At 44.3% G+C, this 17,811-nt stretch overlaps 1 protein-coding gene across 1 annotated transcript in view; it reads left to right on the top strand.

Annotated features, from left to right (window-relative positions):
* The window catches only part of WNK4 (WNK lysine deficient protein kinase 4), a 233,957-nt gene that overhangs the window by 136,900 nt on the left and 79,246 nt on the right, over positions 1 to 17,811 (top strand). The window contains exons 3-4 of the mRNA XM_033917613.1: positions 425 to 645; positions 3,054 to 3,211. Of these exons, the coding sequence (XP_033773504.1) occupies positions 425 to 645; positions 3,054 to 3,211 (379 nt within the window). The remainder of the gene's footprint in view (positions 1 to 424; positions 646 to 3,053; positions 3,212 to 17,811) is intronic.

Here is a 17,811-nt window from a genome sequence, read left to right as displayed (position 1 = left end):
CATGTAAAAAGGGCTTATATGGTCAAACTTTTTCAGTCCAAAGATCAAACGTACAGCAGCATTTTGAACCAGATGAAGTCTTTGCAGTGTTTTCTTAGTTGACCCTAGATATGTGATATTACAGTAATCTAAAGTGGGTTATTGGAAGACTATGAACTGATTGTAAACATATGCACACAGCAGTTGGAGAAGAAGAGGGACAATCCTGATTTTTGCCCTGATTTCACCTACAGACTTTCTCTTTAAAAAGCAGGAATTAACATCCCTGCATGCAGTGGGGCAAAACCAGGACTGGATCGGCCTGTCTGGGGGGAAAAAAATGGAGCCGGTAGAAACCTCGCACCCAAGCGAAACATATTGTACTTGATAGTGGCAACCTGGAAATAATGATTCTTGATGGCTGTCCTCTGTTTTATGCACACAGCTACCTGAAGAGATTCAAGGAGATGAAGCTGAAGGTTCTGCAGCGCTGGAGCCGCCAGATTCTTAAGGGCCTGCATTTCCTGCACACGCGGTCTCCCCCCATCATTCACCGTGACCTGAAGTGCGACAACATTTTTATCACTGGGCCCACGGGCTCAGTAAAGATCGGAGACCTTGGTTTAGCCACACTGAAAAGTGCCTCCTTTGCCAAGAGTGTGATAGGTACAGTATATAAAATACTGAATGTGAGTTATATAATATTGATGAAAGTGTAATATTTGTTGTTTTTTTCTTTAAATCTTTATTCATTTTCAAATCAAACAATAAATGCACAAAAATATATCACAAAAGTACTTTCCATATAGCACTATAATATCTAACACATAAAATCTAATAGTGTAAAATCCCCATCCACCCACCCTTCATCACATTCTCAACTAAAATAGAATATACTATACTATATAACATATTATAACATATCATATTAAATTACATCCCAAATCCACCTTCCCTCTTGAGTGTGGATTCCACAATAACCTCCTCTGGGAGAGCATTCCAGGTGTCCACCACCACTCGCTGTGTGAAGCAGAACTTTCTGATATTTGTCCTGGATTTGTCCCCCCTTAGCTTCAGTCCATGTCCTCTTGTCCGTGTCACATTGGTCATTGTAAATAACTTTCTTTCCTGTCGATTCCTTTCAGTATTTTGAAAGTCTCGATCCTATCACCCTCGCAGTCTCCTCTTCTCAAGGGAGAACAGTCCCAGTTTCTTGAGTCGTTCCTCATATTCCAAGTTCTCCATACCTCTTATTAGCTTCGTTGCTCGTCTCTGCACCCTCTCCAGCAGTTTTATATCCTTCTTTAGGTTGGGAGACCAATGTTGGACACAGTATTCCAAGTGTGGTCTGACCATTGCTCTATAAAGAGGCATTATGACCCTCTCCGATCTACTTGTGATCCCCTTCTTTATCATGCCTAACATTCTAGTTGCTTTCTTTGCTGCTGCTGTGCATTGTGCCGACGGTTTCAGGGTCCTATCTATCAGTACACCCAGGTCCTTTTCCTGTTCGCTCTTGCCCAGAGTTGCACCTGACATTCTATACTCGTGTTCCTTGTTCTTTCTACCTAAATGCATTACTTTGCACTTTTCCACATTAAACTTCATCTGCCATTTTTCCGCCCATTTCTCTAACTGACATAAGTCACTCTGGAGTTCCAGTTCCAGTTGGTGCTATCCTTCTGCGATCTGATTACCCGGCATAGCTTTGTGTCGTCTGCAAACTTGATGATTTCACTGGATGTTCCTTCTTCTAGGTCATTGATGAAAATTTTAAATAAGATGGGCCCAAGTACCGAGCCCTGGGGCACACCGCTAGTCACTTTTTCTCCCAGTCCGAGAACTTACCGGTTAAGAGGTAACTTGTGATCTTCGTGGGGAGACTGCTGTTAAACATTCCCGTACTGCAGTTTGCTTTCCAGACATCATATTTTATTACTAGCTGCACAATTAACGCTCTGGCATAGTCCAAGAGGTCCCCGGGAGGAAGAGTTAAGGATAAATCTTGGACCTGGCAACTGTGTGATTCAGATTGTACAAACAATTCATCACATACTAGTCCCCTTTCTTTCTCTCAGCTCTCTCACCTTTTCTCTTCTCTCTTATGGTTCCCCTTCCTCCTTTTCTTTGTCTTAGGTTTTCTCATTCATGATTCTGTGTTTTTCCCACCAGCGTGCTGGACTTTTCCTTCTGGCCTTTTAATTCTTTTCTGTGTTTATAATCTCTGGACTGTCAGAGCCAGAGACTAGTGCTGGAGTGGCTCTAAAATGAATCCTATAAACCGGTTTCCTAAAATATGAGGTCCGCGCCACTTTTAGTCTGGCTCTGACAGACCTCTATGACATTTTAGCGCTGACGGATCCTAATACTTTTCCCTCCCTATGCTGAGACAGATCCTCAGAGCTAAAATGTCATAGAGGTCTATAAGAGACAGAAACTAAAAGTGGCACGGACACGGACCTCAGATTTTTAAGGACGTGCGGTTTTAGATCCGCGAGGTTCGTCAGGTCCGTGAGGTCCGCGTTTTACCCCATCCCCCTTTTACTTGCTATCATTTGGTTCTGTGTTGCTTGACCAAGTGTGAACTTGTTTGAAAATTCCAATAAATAGAGATCTCTGTTGGTATGTTTCGCGATCCGGCAAAGCTTTCAGCGTCACTGAAATAATTGAGTAGAATGAAAATGTTGGTAGGTCTACAGCAGTGGTCTCAAACTTGTGGCCCGGGGGCCACAAGCGGCCCGCCAGATACTATTTTGAGGCCCTCAGTATGTTTAGCATAATCACAAAAGTAAAATAAAATAGTTTCTTGATCATATGTCTCTTTAGCTATAAATGATAATATTATTATTAAGACTTAGCCAAAAGGAAAGATTTATAAACTATAAAGAGTTTTACCTCATGCAAAATTGTTATTTCTTTAATAAGACATTAGCTGTTTTTTTCTGAGGCCCTCCAAGTACCTACAAATCCAAAATGTGGCCCTGAAAAGGGTTTGAGTTTGAGACCACTGGTCTACAGGAAAGGAAAGGTTTGGTATAGTCATAGTGTTAATGTGATTCTTTGCTGCTCTTCAGGAACACCAGAATTCATGGCCCCAGAGATGTATGACGAGAAGTATGATGAAGCCGTAGATGTATATGCCTTTGGAATGTGTATGTTGGAGATGGCCACATCGGAGTACCCGTATTCAGAGTGTCAGAATGCGGCCCAGATCTACCGCAAAGTTACCTCAGTAAGTATTTTTTTTTTTTTTGGAAAGGGTTAAAGCCGTGGTCTCCATTAATTTATAAGCTGAAGAAGAGCTGCCAGATAGGACCACGACACTGTGGACCAAGGTATGCTGATGACATCCATTCCCAACTTCTGATTTTTTTTGGGGGGGGAGTATCCTCAAAGTTGTGAGCATTTTCAAATGCATTCTCTTTTAGTCTATTGAGAAATGCCTTTTCCTTCAAGCAAGCGGTTCTTCCCACCCATTCACTTTCATCTTTCTGTCCTGAGCATGGTAAGAGAGGTAGAGTAGAAGAACCCCCCCCCCCAGAAAGGTAATGGTGGGGTGGGGGCTGCCATTGGCCCCCTGGGTATTGCATGAAAGAACACTGTGTGAGGTAATGGATTCTGAGGGAGCTTGTTTAACTTACACAGGAACAAGACGTTGCAAGAATCTGAACAGAACTTTTTAGGGCTTTTCATCATGGAATGAGGGAATGAGGTGCAGATCAGTGAGTTCAGGAATAGAAAAGAAAGGAATTATCTCACAACTGGGGCAGTTCTGTCATTGGGCACCTCCTTTTAGGTGTCCTGATGACTTCTATAATGTTACTTTAATTTACATTATTTGAAGCTTCACTAAACTAAACTAAACCTTAAGTTTGTCTACCGCATCATCTCCATAAAGATAGAGCTCGACACGGTTTATAGGTAATTCAATAAATGAGGGAAGGACATAATAAGAAATTAGAGGTTATGAAGAGGATAGCTAGCTTTACATTTTAAATATATAAGAACATAAGAAGTTGCCTCCGCTGAGGCAGACCAGAGGTCCATCTCACCCAGCGGTCCGCTCCCGCGGCGGCCCATCAGGCCTATTGCCTGAGCAGTGATCCCTGACTATTTCTATAACTTACCTCTTACTCCTATCCCTATAACCTACCTCTACTCCTATCTGTACCCCTCAATCCCTTTGTCCTCTAGGAACCTATCCAAACCTTCTTTGAAGCCCTGTAACGTGCTCCTGCCTATCACAGCCTCCGGAAGCGCGTTCCATGTATCCACCACCCTCTGGGTGAAAAAGAACTTCCTAGCGTTTGTTCTAAATCTTTCCCCTTTCAATTTCTCCGAGTGTCCCCTTGTACTTGTGGTTCCCCATAATTTGAAAAATCTGTCCCTGTCTACTTTTTCTATGCCCTTCAGGATCTTGAAGGTTTCTATCATGTCTCCTCTAAGTCTCCGCTTCTCCAGGGAGAACAGCCGCAGCTTTTTCAGTCTGTCAGTATATGAGAGGTTTTCCATACCCTTAATTAGCTTAGTTGCTCTTCTCTGGACTCCCTCAAGTACTGCCATGTCCTTCTTGAGGTACGGCGACCAGTACTAGACACAGTATTCCAGATGCGGGCGCACCATTGAACGATACAGTGACAGGATGACTTCCTTCGTCCTGGTCGTGATACCCTTCTTAATGATACCCAACATTTTGTTTGCTTTCCTTGAGGCTGTGGTGCACTGCGCCGACGCCTTCAAAGTTGTGTTTACCATCACTCCCAGGTCTCTTTCAAGGTTACTTACCCCTAGCGGTGATCCCCCCATTTTGTAAGTGAACATCGGGTTTTTTTCCCTACATGCATGACCTTGCATTTCCCTATGTTGAAGCTCATTTGCCACTTTTTGGCCCACTCTTCCAGTGTCATCAGATCCTTTTGGAGATCTTTGCAGTCTTCCGTGGTTTTAACCCTGCTGTATAGTTTGGTGTCATCCGCAAATTTAATGACCTCATGTTTTGGAGAAAAGCCAGGTTTTCAGATGCTTTCGGAATAATTGGAATGAGCCTAGGTTCTGCAGCGGGGCAGGGAGGTTATTCCAAATCTCAATGAATTTGAAGAAAAGGGATTTCCCTAATTTACCTGCATACATGACACCTTTTAACGAGGGGAAAGATAGTTTGAGTATGTGGGCGGATCTGGTAGTGTCAGGTCTTGAAGAATTCCAGGATAATGGAATTAGGAGAGGAAGAATGCCATGTGGGATCTTGAATGTTAGGCAGGTACATTTAAAGTGAATTCTAGAAATCACCGGAAACCAGTGAAGTTTTGACAGAAGTGGGGAAACACCTCACCTCACCTAAAGCATGAAGCAAATTGCCGGAAAACTGTGTACAATACAGCTCACACATTTTAATTACTAACTCACCCCAATAAAACATTTCAAAAAAACCCCCAAAACAAGCCTTCAAACGGCTCTTAAATATTTCATGAATTTGACAAAGTTCTAAAGGCAACTCATTCCAGACTTTAGGCCAGTGAATCACAAACTGTGTGCTGCATTGTGAGACACTGGGTGTGCCTCCAGGGATTGAAGGATGCATGACTTATACTGAGTGTAACTTCTTCCCCCCACACAAACATCGCGGGGCAGTGTCAGGAAGGCCTCCGAGCAAGCGCAGACATCGATATGATGATGTCGTGCGCATGCACACCTGCATTTGATGTCATGGCGTCGACATCTGCACGTGCTCTGAAGCTCTCCAGACATGGCCCCAAGTTCAGGGAAAACAAGACAAGGTTCATGTGGAGTGGGGCAGGGTTGTGGGTGTGCCACAGAAAAACCTTTGCTCCGTTAGTGTGCCAGAGCATAGTTTGCTGGACACTGCTTTAGGCCTTTGCATTTCAAAAGAACCTGTACAAGTAGACTGTAATTTAACAACTGCTACTACTAGTCTGGTATTTTCAAATGACCCTCTGAAGCTGACCTAAGTTGTATTGCTTCAATAAGTCCCATAAATATGATGGGCCCTCTGGTCGTAAATTCTGGACATTGGGGTATTTTCTCCATGCTCGCAAGTTCTGCAGAAGGAATCCACTCCAGGTTTTCAACTCCTCTTCCTTCTCCAGAGGGCTCTGCTTCCCCCTTCAATTTTTTCTTTTGCATATGAGCCAGAAGGTTTCTAGTTTATTTAAAAATAGTGTTTTAGCCCGGTACATTTGTTACAGTAACGGGTGCTAGAATAGCCCCACCTATACCCTGACCCTGACTCTGACCCCACCCATGCTCCGCCTCTATCATGCCCGGACCCTGCCTCCCACTGATCCCAGTCTCACCACCTCACCTTTCACCATTTCCTTTGTACCCTTTTGGCCCTCATAGATCCTCCATTGCATTTATCACCTGACAGGATCTTTACTTACCCGAGACGGCAGCAGCAGTCCTGACGTACCAACCTTTCCTCTCTCAGTGCCCCAAAGCAGGAGTGGTCCTACCATTTCCATCTCTCCCTTTCCCCCTTTCATACCCTCTACCATCTCTCTCTGACCCTGTTTCACCCCTTTTGCCATCTTTCCCGTCCCTGTCCCCTCTGTCCTTCCCCAAGACCATCTCCCTCTCCTGCCCCCTCCACACTCCCTGAAGTCTATCTCTTCCTATCCCCTACCATCTCTCCTGGTCCCCCTAGTAGCCCCTCTGTCCTTCTCATCCATGTGTCTCTGTCTCTCTCTCCTTTCCTCACTTGAGTCCAACATCTCCCCCTTCTCCCACTCCCTCCCCCAAATCCATCACCTCCTGCCTCTGCAGAGCTCTCGCAGCTCCTCCTCCAGCCAGGCTTCAGCCATCTACACTGGCTCTGGGATCGGCCGCGGCAGCCTGAAGCTGCCAACAGCCGCGGCGGCCTGCAGCCATCGACAGCCCAAAGTGTTGCTTCATAAGTGGCACTCCAAGCTGGGCACTGTTTATAGAATAGCACCAGGATCTGTGCCCAATTTTGGCTGTGAGGATTTAACACCAGCTAAAACCTGGTGTAAATCCTTGAGTCTAAATTAAGCATGGATCTCCCATATTCTGTAAGAACATAAGAGTTGCTATACTGGGGCAGACTGAAGGTCTATTAAGCCTAGTATCCTGTTTCCAACAGTTGCCAACCCAGGTCCCAAGTACCTGGCAGAAACCCAAAGAATAGCAACATTCCAGAGCTCAGTGTGATGTCCTAATGCTTCATTCCACCAATGATGTCACAGTGGCTTGGTTGTCCTATACTTGGTTTACATAAGAACATAAGAATTGCTGTACTGGGACAAACATCAAGACCAGCATCTTGTTTCCAACAGTGGCCAACCCAGATCACCGCGTACATGGCAAGATCCAAAGGAGGAAAACGGATTTTATGCTGTTTTTCCTAGAAATAAGATGGATTTGGGAAAATCCACTACTTTTACTTTTCTTTTAGGAAATTATCCAAACCTCTTTTAAACCCTGCTAAGCTAACTGATTTCACCACATTCTTCGGCAACAAATTCCAGAGTTTAATTACATTTTGTGTGAAGGAATATTTTCTCCGGTTTGTTTTAAATCTACTACTTAGTAGCTTCATCGCATGTCCCCTAATCCTAGTATTTTTGGAAAGATTAAACAAGCTATTCACATCTACCCTTTCCACTCCATTCAGTATTTTATAGACCTCTATCATATCCCCTCCTGAGCTGTCTCGTCTCCAAGCTGAAGAGACTTAGCTGCTTTAGCCTTTCCTCATAGGGAAGTCGTCCCATTCCTTTTATCATTTTTGTCGCCCTTCTCTGTACCTTTTCTAATTCCGCTTTTTCTTCTTTGAGATATGGCAACCAACATTTGAGGTGTGACCATTCCACAGAGCAATACAAGGGCATTATAACATTTTCATCTTTGTTTTCCATTCCTTCCCTTATAATTCCTAACATTTTATTTGCATTCTTAGCCACCACTGCACATTGAGCTGAGGGTTGTTTGGTTTGTTTTATTTATTTCTCCCCTGCCCTTATCCAGGGCGAGTTACATATGAACAAACAAAATGAGACATATCTTCAATAATGACACCTAGATCCTTTTCCTGGGCAGTGACTCCTAACACAGAATCCAGCATCACATAGCTCTAGGTTGGGTTCCTCTTTCCTACATGATTCACTTTGCACTTGCTCACTTTAAACATCATCTGCCATTTTGACCCACAGTCTTCCAGTCTCGCATGGTCCTCTTTCAATTTTTTACAATCCTCTTGCGATTTAACAACTTTGACCAACTTTATGTCATCAGCAAATTTAATTATCTCACTAGTTATTCTCTTCCCTAGATCATTGATAAATATGTTAAATAGCTTCCTCCCCTCTCAATAAAGATGTATGCTCAAGGATCAACCCAGGAGTGCTATGTATTGTCCTGAGGCTGGGAGTGCTGGGGAGAGAGGGGGGCAGTGTTGCCAGATTCTTTTTTATAATCCCACCCAATTTACTTGAAAAAGCAGCCCAAAAACAACCCAGTGTACGAAGAGGTGCTAAAAAGTTCTCAACCCAACAGTCTCCACCAAAGGCTATACACTTAGTCCAGCGAGTTTCCACTTTTTTCGTTCAGTACTTTTCCAACAGAATGAAAAAAGTGCCCCAACTTTGTTGGATGGGCTGAGAACTTTGTCTCTTTGTTGGGTGTCTCTTTCTGTCATTGTGCAGCTCCTGGCCTGCCTGTCCCTGCTCTGTCTCAGTGTGCAGTTCCTGGGCTTTCTATCTCAATGCAATAGTGTAGCTCATGTGCAGCCTGGCTGTTGAGTGTTGGCAGCTCGGGAGAAGGCTAGGCTCTGATTATGATTGGCATTAGAGAGAAGGCAGGCAAGGGCCGTCATTGGTGGGATATTGGTCTGCACTAAGTGCTGATTTGCTGAATGTCGAACCGACTTGAGAATATAGTGCCATGATGTAGCCCAAAAATCTAAAACCAGCCCAAAAGACCACAAGCCACAGCTACTCAAAATTTCCCTCAACCAGTGTTCAAAAGCAGCCCAATTGGTCGAGAAAACTGTGGACCAGACAACTATGGAGGGAGGGACGGAGACAGGGTCACCATTTAAGCATGACACCTATTGGCCAGATTCAGGGTGCGTGAGTTCAAGAAAAATTATTTTCCAGGGCCTGGAAAATGGTAGAACTAGAGGACATCAACTGAGGTTGCAGGGCGGTAGACTTAGGAGTAATATCAGAAAATACCTTTTCATGGAGAAAGATAATACAGTAGGTTCATGGAATTAGCCTCTTAGTGGAGGTAAAGACAAAAACAGTGACACCATTCAAAAATGTGTGGGCTAAATATAGAGGATCCCTTTGTGGAAAGAAGATGAAATCAACACAAAACTTAAATGACCTCAAAGCTCTTGATGTGTTATTATGCTGTACAAACTTTCCAACAGATTTGCCCTTTTGGAAAGTTTGTAAAGTTAAGTAAAGAGCCTTGTCCCTAATATTTTGCGATTTACTTTTGATGTGTTATTATGGTCAGGAGTTGTGTTTCGACATTTATTCCTAAAGTTGGGAGATAAAGCCAGTACTAGACAGACCCCTACAGTTTGTGTTCTGACAAAAATATGACCTAGAGTGGGCTTCAACAGCACTTCCAGTAGGTTTGGGTCTGGGAAATGCAGGGCAGACTTCTAAAGGCTTCTGAAAATGGCAAAGACAGGCCAGGATCAAGAATGAGTATTGGATATCATATTTTTATCATATGCTATAAATGTGAGTGTTATATATCTCTATGAGGGAGAGGAAGGCATCTTAAACTATGTCAGAATTTATTTTGCCAGTCTATATATCATATCTCCCAGCTGCTAAATGGTGGGTTTCAACACATTTTATAAAACAAAAACTATATAAAGCAATTCCAAATAGGCGGATTTTGCAGAGCTTCCAGTCGTGAACAATCTCTTTTGATCCCTGAGGGCAGGGCCCTTATATGGAGATATTTCTTAACCTAATGCCATCTGGAATTTGGAAGAAAGCTCAAGTAAACACGAGTACAAAGGAACTTTCACTTGGTTTCCCTTCAACATGAGAAATATTATTTTAAAATATATTTGCAGATAAATAGGCAACCAGTACTAGTCTGATGTGGTCATAAATTTTAGGTTCTTTCTCAGAGTACCTGGGCAACCTTGTTTTCTGCATGTTGTACTCTCTGAACCTGCAGTTTCTGTAGACGTGTAATAATCCAGTCATGATGCAATCACAGTACGTTTAAACCTTCTTTTGACAAACAAATACGCAAATATCTGATATTCTGGAGATGGATGATTGAACCACTGAAGGCAGTGCATGCGAGTGGATCTCGTGCATGTTCATTGGGGAGGTCCTGAAAACCCAACTGGATTGCGGCCCTTGAGGGGGACTTTGACACCCCTGGTCTAGAACATGTTTACAGAACCTCCTGCATTGATGATGGTTTAATTATGTCAGTGCTGAAAACCTTCCCAGAATGCTAACTTAGAATTGTAACACCTTTTTACAGAAGCTCATTTATTGTAACATCATTACACAAGCTCATGTAAACCGCTCTGAATTGACTTCCCAGTCATTAGTAGCGGTATAGAAGCCTAAAATAATTTAAAAAAACAATAACAATTGCTTCTATATGGCCAAAAGCATGCTAGAGACATGACACAGGCCTCAGTGATAGGGAACTGAAGATTTTTTTTTTATCATTGACCTTTTTTTCAATTCAGACATTTTATTAAATTTTTGTAACAGACAAAATACAACTACGGAGAACAATATAACATATAAATTAAACATTGTGATGTCATTGTCAGAAGGGAAGACATACTACAATCGTTATAATTAACAGAAACATACTCAAAATACCTATTGATGAGACAGTATATTAAATCTGTGAAAGTTAAGTTCCGAGAAGTTGCCACATCTTACAAATTTATGGTATCTATCACTTTTTATTGGATTTCTCACACAATACAAATTGAAACTTCATTTGCAATTTTCTGACACCAACTCACACTGTCACAATAAATAATGTCAAATCCAAAGTTTTCTGCTATAAATTGCCCCCACTCCCTCCCCCATAACATAATGTAATCGCCAACTTTTGTGGACGATACCAAACTCTGTAATAGGGTAGACACCCTTTTCTCAGTGTCTGTTTGAAACAGGAATGGGATAAAGTAGGATTACCAGAAGTCCGGGAAACATAAGAACATAAGAATTGCCGCTGCTGGGTCAGACCAGTGGTCCATCGTGCCCATGGCGGCCCCTAGGTCAAAGACCAGTGCCCTAACTGAGACCAGCCTTACCTGCGTACGTTCTGGTTCAGCAGGAACTTGTCTAACTTGTCTTGAATCCCTGGAGGGTGTTTTCCCTTATAACAGCCTCTTTTTAGAGGACGGACTTTCCAAAACCCGGCATTTTGTTTGGGATTTGGAAAGCCCCAACGAGCTCTGGCGGGCCTCTGAGCATGCTCAGATGACATCACACACGTTCGTACATGCTCCAGGCTGGAGCTTGGGGAAGAGAGGAAGCTGTGTGGGGATGGAAAGGAGTGGAGCTGAAGGCTGAAGTGGGCGGAGCTGGGGCAGACTAGGTGGGGCTGGGGCAGAACAGGACACCCCTCCCATTCTCTGTGCCTTTAACATTCCCAACGCAAGCAACAACCTCAACCTGCTGCTCACGCCAGCGTCGGCTCTTCCTCTGACGTCACTTCCTGGGTCCGCACCTAGGAAGTGACATTAGAGGAAGAGCAGACACTGGAATGAGCAGCAGGCTGGGGTTGCTGCTCGCACTGGGAACCTTAAAGAGGTATGGGGGACGGTAAGGGGTACGCGAGGGTGGGGGGAGGGACACTTCTCACCCTCTCTATACCACTGCCTTTACCCAGTCATTTTCATGCACTTTGTAGCTTTGAAAGGATAAACCTTGAATGCAATCAAACCAATTCCCTTTTTTTTTCATGTAAGGCTGCTCTTTTGGGCTTTGTTTTCACTTGGCTGCTGTCCCCATTCCCTGGAGCCTTCTGGAGTCTCTTGGTGAGCATAGCTGAGAGAGGGTAGTCTCTTTGCAACACCAGGAGACAGAGAAAAGGGGCCTTTGGAAGCCTGAGTAGATGGCAAGCTCTAAAAGAGGAGAGCTGACAGCTTTTTTGGATTAAGGTGAATGGTTTCTTTGAAGGACACCTTTGCCGGATCATTGCATTACACTTTTATAGACCCAGTTGATGTGTTGCTTTAAGTGACCTCATCGTTCGAGTTCCAATCCAAACGTCCCTCACGTACATATGGAACATTCAGGTGTTAAGTTCCAGGACGGTGTGAAAATGAAATCAGACTTAAGCATAGAGATGTCGAACAGGTCCACACAGAATTTAGGGTGGTCAGCTTCTTGTTTTGTTGAACAGAAACGATTTGGGTAATTAGATCTTGGGCTAAACTTAGTTTTGACCTTGAATTATTACTTTGAAATCCACAGCAGTCCCAGCCTCGGGCGAACTGTAATTCTTTATTAATGGAGCAGAACCTGTGGTATATATTCTTACATCTAATCGGACTCATTTGCCCATGGACTATTTGCTGCTCAGTATTTTAATGACCAATGTGGGTTAAACCCGGTTTGCTCTGGTTCTAGAGACCACCTGTGAAAACATAGTATAGATCTTTTAAATGAGTCCCTTTTGCCTCAGCCCACCAAAACATACAGTAGTGCTTCAAAATAACTCTTCGGATCCTTATCCTTCCTTCTAGTCCTCAAATAGGACCACAGTTGTAAACAGCCAAACAAATCCTTACCAGGCAGCTGAAACAAATCTTGTAACATATTAAAAGCTAACAGTTCTCCCTGCGTATTTTCTTAAAATGTGTTTTTGGTATTTATATACCACTTATAGCCTAAGTGGTTTAAATTCAGGTACTCAAGCATTTTTCCCTCTGTGTCCCGGTGGGCTATCTAATGTACCTGGGGCAAGGGGAGGGGTTAAGTGACTTGCCCAGGGTCACAAGGAGCACCTTAGGGTGCTGAGGCTGTAGCCCTAATCACAGCAGCACTCCCATACACAACTGTCCCAATCATACTGATCCCTTCCTTTCCCACTCATGAAAAATCTACCCAACTGTTAACCCTCTGCACCCTGAATTGACCTCTAATCCTCTACTCAACCCTGTTATGGCAAACCTTAGGTGTCTTACGTGCCACTGGGAGGTCTGACTTCCAGCAGAATAGCCAAGTTAGGCCAATGAACCTGTTTTCTGAATCAAACATGTTAGGCCAAATACACGCCCAGGTTATTCTAGAAAGTGTTTGCTACAATTGCTTAGCATGTTATTGTGAGGGGGCGTGTCCATTGGCGGAGCATGGGTGTTCCGTAGGCATGTCACCAAGCAATGCTTGCTACGCGGCTGAGTTGCCGTATTGGATGACAGTGGCAACCAATGCGGCAGTGGCATAGCGAGGGGGAGAGGCGCCCCTCTCCCACTTCTTCCCCGATCCCGCCTGCCGTGCGCGCTCCCCCCTGCACCTTCCCCGATCCTACCTGCCATGCACGCCCTCCCCTTCCCTTATACCTCTAGTTGAAGTTGTTGCACATGGCGGTCAGCAATGTGCTCCTTGTCGGCTCTCCCTCTGATGTCACTTCCTAGTTGCGGCACCCAGAAGTGATGTCATGGGCAGAAGTGAAGGTCATTGGCAAAAGACCTTCAGTGAAAATGAAAAAAGCTCTATGCTGTGCTTTGCTATAGAAAACAAAAAAGATAGAAGAAAAACATTTCCACTTATCTTCCACTGATCGGTACACCGACATTGGCCAGCGTTTTACAAATCTGCTGCCTCAGGGTGTAACACGACCGATATATCTTCTTGTTTCTCCGTTTACCCTGCCCTGTCAGAGGACTCAGGAGCTGAAACCGATCAGCAAAGTGGATCAGAAGCGCCAAAACTCTGGTAGCATTTTAGAAATATTTAATAGTAGTAGTAGTAGTGATAATTCTACTCTAGCTGGCACTGGCTGTAACCTTCTGCCGTGTGAGGTAGATGATGGGCATCGGGCATGTCCTCTGCATTTGCCGCAACTTACTTTTTGCGGTAAATGTGAGGTAAGTACAAAATTTACCACACTTTAATAAAAGAATCTCTGTTAGTGCTGAGTTAATTGGGCACTGGACTCAGTGGCATAATGAGGATTGGAGGCACGTAGGGTAGCGACACCCCCCCTCCACGCGCCTTCCCCCTCCCCCAACAACCACCACCACATGTGTACACCCCTTCCCTTACCTCTTTAACTTTGCCGGCACGAACAACATCTCCAACCTACTGCCCTCGGCTCTCCCTTTGATGTCACTTCCTGGTCCTGCGACCAGGAAGTGACTTCAGAGGGAAAGCCAAGGCCAGTGTGAGCGGCAGGTTGGAGCTTCTGCTTGCGCCGGCAAAGAGTTAGAAGCGTCGGGGGGAGGGGGAAGGGAAGGAGCACGTGACAGGGGTGTGGCGGGGAAGGGCCAGTGGTCAGAAAGGAGCAGAGGTGCTAGCACCCCCCCCTCCCCCTTCTTACTACGTCGCTGACTGGACTGACTATCCATCTGGTTAACGTCTATGTCAGTGCATACACTTGAATATTCATTTTGTAGAGCTGCACATGCCCTGGCATTGACTTTCCAGGGTTACTTCAGCCCATGGCTATGAGCGGCTTGCAAGCTTTTGTTTCTGTGTTATTGGTTTTGGAAAGCTTTAGGAAACAAAACCAGGTGTGAAGCTCTCACCTATTTGGCAGGAAGGTAATTATTATTTGCTTGATGCATTTCTCGCAAACAGGATCCGCTGGGATGAATGTCATGGCAGTGTCACCCATTTCCGGATGTGTGAAGGAATAATATGACTGTTGTCCTACTTAGGTTACCATGTGTCCGGATTTACCCGGACATGCCATCTTTTTCCGAGGACTGCCTGGGTGTGCGGATGGTTTTTCAAAAAGCCAGCAGTTTGTCTGGAGGGCATCTACACCCTCCAGACGCAGCCCCGAGCTCAGGGAAGGAGAGGAGAAGAGGTTCATGTGGGGGCGGGACTGAGGTGAAACAGGGTGGGGCTGGAGGCGGGGCCGCCTGACCTCCTTTTTGCAGGAAAAAATATGGTTTTGACGTTAGGGAGAGCAGACCTTTTCTAAAATAGGCCTCAGTGCGAAATCGAAGGGCTGATCCGCATACGTGCAATTTCATTTGGAGAAGTGGCTGCTCCCTTTGTGCCTCTGGCTAGCACCCTGCCTCTCACAGTCTTTGATGGCAATTGAGACGATGGGTCTTGCTAGGGTTACCAGACATCTGGGGAAACCCGGACATGGACTTTTCCAAAAGCCAGCAGTTTGTCCGGGTTTTGGAAAGCCCTGAGCTCCAGCCACGTTTGGAGGGCCTTCAACAAGCATGAGATGATATCACACACATCTACGCATGTTGGAGGCCCTCCAGACGCGACCTGAAGGTCAGGAAAAAAGAGACGTGCTTTTTGGGGGTGGGACTGGAGGCAGAACAAGGCGGACCAATGCGTCCGGCCTTTTCTATTGGCAAATATGGTAACCCTAGGTCTTGCTCTATGTCATAAGGAGCATCAGAGAGAGAATTGAGATTTGAACTCTGGCTCTCAGCCAACTGTTGTAATCCTTCATGAGAAAAGGAAAATGAACCTGCTAGCAGCTCTTAATTATCCATTTGAGCACTAAAAAGCAGCCACAGGTGTCGGAGAGGAAGAAAGAGGTTTAGTAGCTCTGGAGACAGGGGAGTCTCACGAGAGCCATCCCCGACTCCGAGAATGGGGGCTGGAGTGGAGAGAGTGAGTTCAAAACCTGGACAAACTCCCTCCAGTCCTGGAAACCATCCAGTCCTCTAAAAACTGGACATGTCTGGATAAATTCAGACACCTAGAAACCCTAATTATTCAGTAAGCTCTTCGGGCCTGTGGTACAAAGGAGATCTTGTGTTACAGTGTTGACTGTTTGCAGATTCTGTAGAACTGTCTCTGCATTTGAGCAGTCTCTCTTCATGCTCTAGCTGTGCTGGTCCGGGAGCGCTGAGGAAGAGGCGTTGGACTCAAGGCAGGAGGAGGGGAAGAGGTTCTGAATAGACAAAGACACAGGGACAAATTTGTCCCCGTCCCTGCAGGAACTCAATCTCTCCGTCCCATCCCCGTGAGTTTTGTCATTGTCCCTGCCCCATTCCTGTAACCTCTGCCTTAAGCACACAAGCCTTGAACACTTATGATTTTAAAGTGTTTAAGGCTTGTGCAGATGAGGACAGAGCTTGCAGGAATGGGGCAGGGGTAGGAAAAGAACTCGCGGGGACGGAACGGGAAAATGTGTTCCCGCGGGGACGGGAAAAAATTTGTCCCCGTGTCAATCCACAGTGAGGGGAGGGGAAAGAACTGCTGGCTTAACCTATAGAGCCAGTGACATCACTGGCCCGGGCATTTGGTGCTCTTATTCATTGAGGCCCGGCCTAAAGCATAGCCTCACCTGGCCCAAAGGTTAAGCCAGTCTTGCTCTTTTGAATGCAGAAAAGGAGCTTTTTTTAAAAAAAAAAATTTCATGGGTATATGCACTATTGGTGCAAAATTTGCAGCTACCTCAGAGCACATCTAAATTTGTGTGTGAGAATTTGTGCGATATTAAAGCTAGTTTATATCATGTTGATAAAATAGGCACACCTTTTCAGATTATTATTATTATTTTTTTTTTTTTAAGCGACCTGCTCCAAAACGATCCTTATGCAGTCGAAAAGCATAGCCAGAAGGTGACTGGCATTGAATCATGCTGAAATTTCTCAGTGAAACAAAACCTAGCACGGTCTGGCCATGGCCTCTATCTGGTGTCAGCAGCTGACTTGTGTCACCTGGCGTTAAACAAACCTTTTGTTTGCTTAAGGCATCAGATGCTCTAATCCTTCCTCTCCTGCACAATGGAACCGCTCCTTCATCAGCCCCTTCGAGCCACCTTCAGGCTTGGTTTACAGTGCAAACAGAGAATGTTTGGCTGAGCCCTGAACTCCCCTTTGGCCCTGGTTTGGTTTCTCTGTAAACATCATCTGTCACTTTGGCCCGGGCCTTTCATTTTGCTCTAAATATGTTGCCTTCCTTCTCAGGGGAGAGGCTGACAATCCTAGCGACTCACGACAGCTCTTTAAGAGGGTGGAGTGGTTTTGAGAGACAGAAAGCAAAAAGAGGTGTCTAAATTGGTTCTTGAAGCACATGGGTGTAGACACTTTTTTGGAGGTGAAAAGTTTAAAAAAAAAATAGATTTTATTGCATTTTTAAAGTTAACAATTTACAAGCAATATATCAAGTTTCAAGTTTTATTAAAATTTGATAAAACGCTAATCATAAATTCTAAGCGTTTGACAATTTGAAAAATTAAAATGGGGAACAATTAACGTACTTATTAGTGACACGACATTACTTACATGAAAACAATAGGATAGTAGGGAGAAATACAATTTTAAAAAGAAAAGAGTACAATTAAGGTTAAAAACAAGAGGGAAATGGGAGGAATCGTATCAATGTTGAATATAAGTAATACAGAATTTGGCAAGGATGGACCCAGAGATCATTTAACAATCATATTCATATTTAAATAAGAAGCTTTTAAGGTTGCCCTTAAACTTATCTAAATTTTGCTCAGACCTTAAATGTGATGGAAACAAAACGTTTTTATCGTTTACGAATGATACACTCTAACTAAATTTCTTGACATATCGGCTTTGAATAATTCATTAGTCATATTTTGTCTGGATTATGGCAATGCCTTATATTGTCTGTGCAAGCATACGTGGTAAGACCGATGGATTAGCATAAAGTAAGCAGAGGGGCC

The sequence above is a fragment of the Geotrypetes seraphini genome, chromosome 13 (assembly GCF_902459505.1).
Source record: "Geotrypetes seraphini chromosome 13, aGeoSer1.1, whole genome shotgun sequence".
Taxonomy (NCBI): Eukaryota; Metazoa; Chordata; class Amphibia; order Gymnophiona; family Dermophiidae; genus Geotrypetes; species Geotrypetes seraphini.
Note: the sequence above shows the minus strand (reverse complement) of the source record. Positions and strands in the feature narration are given on the sequence as shown.